Source organism: Rattus rattus, chromosome 8 (assembly GCF_011064425.1).
Source record: "Rattus rattus isolate New Zealand chromosome 8, Rrattus_CSIRO_v1, whole genome shotgun sequence".
NCBI lineage: Eukaryota > Metazoa > Chordata > Mammalia > Rodentia > Muridae > Rattus > Rattus rattus.
Genome location: NC_046161.1, coordinates 96,809,142 through 96,815,141, shown reverse-complemented (window position 1 = coordinate 96,815,141; position 6,000 = coordinate 96,809,142). Strand labels below are relative to the sequence as shown.

The window sequence follows — 6,000 nt, the reverse complement described above, 5'->3', positions numbered from 1 at the left end:
TGTGTGGGACCCTTTTCATCCTACTGAGGATTGGGAAGGAGGAAAGGGCTGGATAGAGAGGGGAGGGGAAGAGAGGTCGGGAGGAAGGGAGGGGAGGGGAAACTGGTCAGGATGTAATATACGAGGGAAGAATAAAAAGAATAAAGAAAGAATTCTAAAACAGTGTTTCTCAAGGCTGAATGAATTGACACTTTTGAGCTGAGGCACAGTTGAAGGTTGTCAGTGTGTGCTGGTAATGACAAAGCTCAAAGGAAACTGGGAAAACCTCATGCCATGCCCTCTTTAAAAAAAAAAAAGAAAGAAAGAAAGAAAAAAAAAAAAACCAAAACCCAGAAATACTGTCGGAAAAATTAAAATTAAACCTCACGAGAGTCTGTGGGCATGGAAAGTCACCAGCTCGCTAATATTAACACAGCTTGCAACAGAGCCTCACTGCTCAAAATAGGACAGTCAGTCATATCACTATCGCTGCGCTGTTTACATTCTTCAGGCCAGCCCTGAACTTCTTCCTGTCTCTGGCCCCTGGGCATTGCCTTTCTGGAGGTTTCTGGATGATCAGCCAAGCTCCACAGACTCCAGGAACTTTCCCTCAGAGAGGGAGCTGTAAGAAAGACACCTGCTCTGTTTGCCGCGAAGTGGTGGAGCTTCAAAGGAGCGGCTAGGCACCAGAGGCCAAGTTTCTAGGTAGCATTTGGTTGCCGTCAGGGAGGGGCAGACGAGGACCCCTCGGGCTTCCCCCTCACCATGGAGAACTTATTGCCTTCGTCCAGATTTTCTTTCTTGAAAAAGTATCCTCTCCACTCGATTCGGAAATATTTATCAACGCTGAGAAACCAAAAGGCCGAAGAACAGGTATTTTGTTTGTGCTAACTTTAAAAATAACCAGAGCTTATTTCTGGGTGTGGCTCGTCGAAGCTTGGGGAATGAACGCTTTCTGGGGCTTTCTTGTGCTCACAGGCACAGGTTGGATCCAGCTTGTAGTTACTCGAGCGAGCTTGGCAATCAGAGGAGCCTGCTGCTTGGGAGGGATTACTTGACTGTGGAGGTTTTAGATCCCGAGCTGAAACAACCGTTCGAGGTGGGGGGGGGGCACTTATTTTGCCTTCTTCCGATATCTAGATGAATCTACCATACTGCCGAGGTTACTCTTCAATACTTTGATCATTTTTTCAGTGTTTCAAAGACAGAATTTGAAACCACTCACAGCTCAATTGGTGAGGCAGCAAACCCTAGAAACACACTTGTTTTCCCGCATGTTTCTGCGCTTATGTTAATGTCACCAGGATCTGCAAAATGAGGATTTTCTGCATGGTCCTAATCAGATCATTAGTGGGCTGATGAGATCGTTTAGATATAATAGATAATTCTTATCTCCAGTGCGTAGGGGACAGGGTCCAAGAATTATTAGTCCCTTTAGCCAATTGAAGGCTACAATTTCCAACGGGAGACGCTAGCATGCGGCTGTATAAGCATTTCTTTTTAAAAACCTGTTTTAAATGCCTGGTTATTTTCATTTAGAAACATGTGTGCTCATTACACTGATAACCTTATCCACTGATAGCTAAAAACTGCTCTCCTAGTTGCACTGGATCAGAGAGGTAACAATGTGTGGCCCATTTAAATGCAGGAGTTCATTTAGAAGCCTGGCAAAGGAATACAGATATGAAAGACAGGTCTGTCACCACGCTGAAGGTGACCAGCCCCAAGCACTCCAAACGGTACTCTCACTAGAACGGCAGAGGCAGGCAGCGGATATTGCTAGTGTCTGTTTGTTTTCCTTGGTGGTAGAAAATGACCCAGTTAGTAAGATGCTTCCCAGACACGGAAGCAGAGGACGGCAGAAGGAAAACCCTTCGGTGACCCCTTTTCCCCAAAGCGCATGCCTCATTTGAAAGACAAACCCGACAGATCGTCATTATTGGGTTATCAAGGAACTGCCTCCATGCGTCTACAGAAGCGATTCTGACTAGTGCTAGAGACTCAGTCTGCATCAAGGGAGCTTTTACCTCATTTGCCTCTCTCTCGGCTGGCTCTCTCTCTCTCTCTCTCTCTCTCTCTCTCTCTCTCTCTCTCTCTCTCTCTCTCTCTCTCTCTCTCTCTGCATGCCTTGGTTCTGAAGTAGAAAATAAGAGGACCACATGGTGGTACCCAGAGTCTTTTTTTACCCCAGTAGCAATGTCACTTGCTCCCCCATACACACAAGGGAGGGGGAAAGAGTGATTGATAGCACGGCTGTGGGGGATGGGGCATGGATTTCTTCCCTCTTCTGAGCAATGTGTGTGGAGAGAGGTGGCTATGTTGCTTAAATAATCCTGTGGGCTTTCTGTTTGTTTGTTTGTTGAAGTGTTTTATTGTTTACTTATTTATTAAGTTATCTTTGTGTGTGTGTGTGTGTGTGTGTGTGTGTGTGTGTGTGTAGGTGCCTGTGGGAAGGACATAGAGGATAGAGGTTGAGAGCAAGTTGTCTTGTCTTAGTTTCTCCTCCGTATTATCGTTTTGAGGTGACCTTACTGACACTGAAGCTAGATGTTGTGACCAGGTTGGCTGGGCAGCAAGCCCTCAGGATGCCCCTCTCTGCCTGCCAGTGCTGGCGTTCCAGGTGTGGGCTCCTGCCCCTGGCTTTTCACATGGGTTCTGGGCATCAGGACGCAGTTCTTCTAACACGTACAGCAGGTGTATTCCCAACTGAGCTATCTTCCCAGCCATTACTTATTTGTTTTTTTTGTTTTGTTGTTGTTTTTGTTTTTTTTTTTTTTTTTTTTTTGAGGCAAGGTCTCAACAAAGCCCAGGTTAGCCAAGCCTGTCTTTGAATTCCTCATCCCCCTGCCTCTACTTCCCAGGTCCTGGGATGTATGGGTATGTAGCACCACACCCAGATGCTGAAAGTTTATTCTGAAAGTACTATAAAATCATGCCTCGAGAAGAGCCGTCAGATCCAGTATGGGGATGTGAGACTTGGGCTGGGTAGGTGGTCACCTCCCCAGTTTACAGCCATGTGGAGTGGCTGGGAACAACTGAAAGCTTTATGCTATGTTATTCATGTTCTATGTATATTAATGGAAAAATACTGCATTTGACTCCTTTCTAGAACCAATTACAGCTTTTCAGGCACACGGAGAAATTGGGTCAATCCGGTTAAACTTGGAAAGCACGGTGAGGGGTTGTGGGGAAGGCTAATGATGGCCACATTCAGACAGCTATTGCCTCTCTTCCTTACACTCCTGCAAACCAGATCTGCAACAGAAAGCCGAGGGGGTAGAGACGCACAGAGCAGGAACATTCTTCTGGAAGCCAGCCAGTTAGAAAATGTAAAAGCCTGAGTTTTTAAATTTTATCCTTTTTGCCATACTCCCCCTCACAACAACCTAGTGATAACAACAGGCTACTGACCTATCTCCTAGACAGTGTCCCCAAACCTCAGACCACTGTCATTCTGACTGCCATTTCCGTGTGTGTGTGTGTGTGTGTGTGTGTGTGTGTGTGTGTGTGATTTATTTATATAATATATACAATTAATTCCTAATTTCCTGTACTTATTACTTAAATCACCCATTAGCAAATTTGTTTAGGGAAAAATTCATATTGTTACTGTAGTTGAAAAAAAAACAACTTGCTATAGCTAGAAAACTAAATGCATTCAAAGCAGAGCCTTTACGTAGACAATGTTACCTGTGTACACAGCTTACTGCTAGCTCTTAGAAAGCTGAGATAGGAGGATCAAGAAATGGGGGTCCAGCCTGGGCTACATATAAAAATAAAAATCAAAAGTGAAAAAGAGAAAGGAACATCAAAGGTACATTCTAAGCCTGAAAGCTATTTTGTTTGGTCGTTTGGTTTGGTTTGCTTTTCTGAGACAGGGTTTCACTGTGCAGCCTTGACTGTCCTGGGACGTGCTTTGTAGACCAGGCTGGCCTTAAATTTACAGAGATCCACCTGCCTCTGCCTCCTGAATGTTGGGATTAAAGGCATCTGCCACCAAAAGAAGGAAAATTGGCTTGCAACAGAGCTGTTCAGGGATGGGAGTGTGGCTCAGTGGTATATACCTAACATGCACAAGGCCTTAGGGTTGACACTCAGTGCCCCCAACCAACCAAAGGGGAAGTACGTACTTAAAGCTTTCTTGGAGGCCAGCTGAGGCATCTCCTGAATGACGATGGGGGTGGGGTAGGGGTAGGAATTAGAAGGTAAGACAAACTCTCCCAATTCCGAGTGATTCATTGTTGTTGAATGTAGTATCTGCACCCTAATGTCTTCACAGTTAAGTGCCAACAGGTTGGTATCCCAGACACACCATCTGCTTCTGCTCCTCGGTGTGTTCAGACACACTCCCCTCCGAGAATTCCTCCTCTACTTATTACAGCCTGCCTGGAGACGCCCCCCCGCATCCTTACACTCAGGTTGCATGGACTGAGAAGAGAACCTTCCTCCAGTTCTGCAGGGAGATACAGCAGAGCCCTCTCTTTCCTACCAAGACAGCCAGCGCTTTGATTACCTCACGCTGCTGTCATGTTCAGCATGGTAACTATTTGCTTCCATGTCTATATACATATATACACATGTGACCTTGCCTCGTGAGCTGTTTACTCCCTCAAGCTCACTTTGCAACATGCCAAAGGCTGGTGTGAGAGACACCTGTACTACAGACAGAGGATAGGTACCAGAATGCCTGTGATACACACCACTTTTACCCATGTCTTGAGTAGGCCAAAGGGTCCCCCCACCCACCTCCAACCATACCATGGTCTAAGTCATGGTCACTGTTAACTCTTGTCCACAGTGTCTCCTCGATGTTCTTCCCCTTGTCCTTGGTGTTGTAGAGACAGGTTTTGACCCAGGACTTGGTTTGTGGGTAGCTTTTGTCGTCGGTGGTGATGTGTCTGTTGGGGCACGTCAATGTCTTCGCTCTTAAGTACCGACAGGGATGTGGTATTCCAGATACACCATCTGCTTCTCATCCACTGTGCTCCTAGATCTCTAGCAGCAAACACTTTACGAATCTGGGTCTCTACCCAGGTAGAAGGTTAAAGTCAAGAGTATGTGAAGATGCTACATTGGGAAGACTCACGATTATCAAAATTCATGAGATGGTACAGCAGGAGCAGGTAGCCACGCTTCAATGGACCTTGAATTTGTTAAGTCCAGACATGGCTGTGGTTCCTTTATTTTGACCTTAGAGCAACAGTCGAAGTGTGGTTCAGACATCAGCATCCAGCTAGTGGGAGAATAAGTGTGACTTGCAGGTAACGTTCTTCGGAGTACTAGAGACCAGCTGTTCCGTGGTCAGGTGACCAAGAGGGCCACTGAGTAGGGAAGGGAGAATTTGTTCTTCCACTTGGTAGGCTGTTCCTTGGCTTCAGCCTAGGGTGGCCTATGGGAACGTAGAGCTCTTCACTGATTTTGAGGGTGGCAGACTTGGCAGGGATATTATGTCGGGATGTAAGGAGCCAGCGTGTGAGCTCATTTGGAAAGACCGTTCTCTCTTTGTTGGATGAGGTCTGCTAGTCCCATGGCTTCAGTTATGACCTTAGAGTCGATCACTCTCGAATGCTCACTGGGAGTACACTGCAACCTTGTATATTCAGTTACCTGTTCAATGACTATCTGGACGCCTTGCAAACATGGTAAATTGACTGTGTTCAGGGAGAGCTCTCCAACTCCGTCCTATAAACCAATTTCTCTTCTATTTTTTCTATCAGTCAACTTAAGAGCTCAGACCACGAAACCTTGGCATCATCTTGGTATCTGCCTTTCTCTTCCTTACCCTGTTTTCCATGCATTTCAAAAGACCTCGTTCTTTGAGGGAAAGAACTGATGAAATGTAAACACACAAACACACTTATTGAAATGGTTTCCAAGGAATGCTGGGTAATACAACACGAGCATCTATATACTAGAACCTACAAACCTCATAGCTGTTCAGTCCACAAAGCTGAGTGCTTTAAGTATTCCCGTCCTGGAGCTGAAGGTCTGGAAGGTTTCTAGTTAGTCATCTTGAGTCCA

The 6,000-nt window shown here is 45.8% G+C and overlaps 1 protein-coding gene across 1 annotated transcript in view; it reads left to right on the top strand.

Moving 5' to 3' along the window:
* The first annotated feature begins 703 nt into the window (after window positions 1-703).
* Atp2c1 (ATPase secretory pathway Ca2+ transporting 1) overlaps window positions 704-6,000 on the top strand; it is a 107,692-nt gene continuing 102,395 nt past the window's right edge. The window contains exon 1 of the mRNA XM_032910421.1: window positions 704-852. Within this exon, the coding sequence (XP_032766312.1) occupies window positions 745-852 (108 nt within the window). The 5' untranslated portion in view covers window positions 704-744. The remainder of the gene's footprint in view (window positions 853-6,000) is intronic.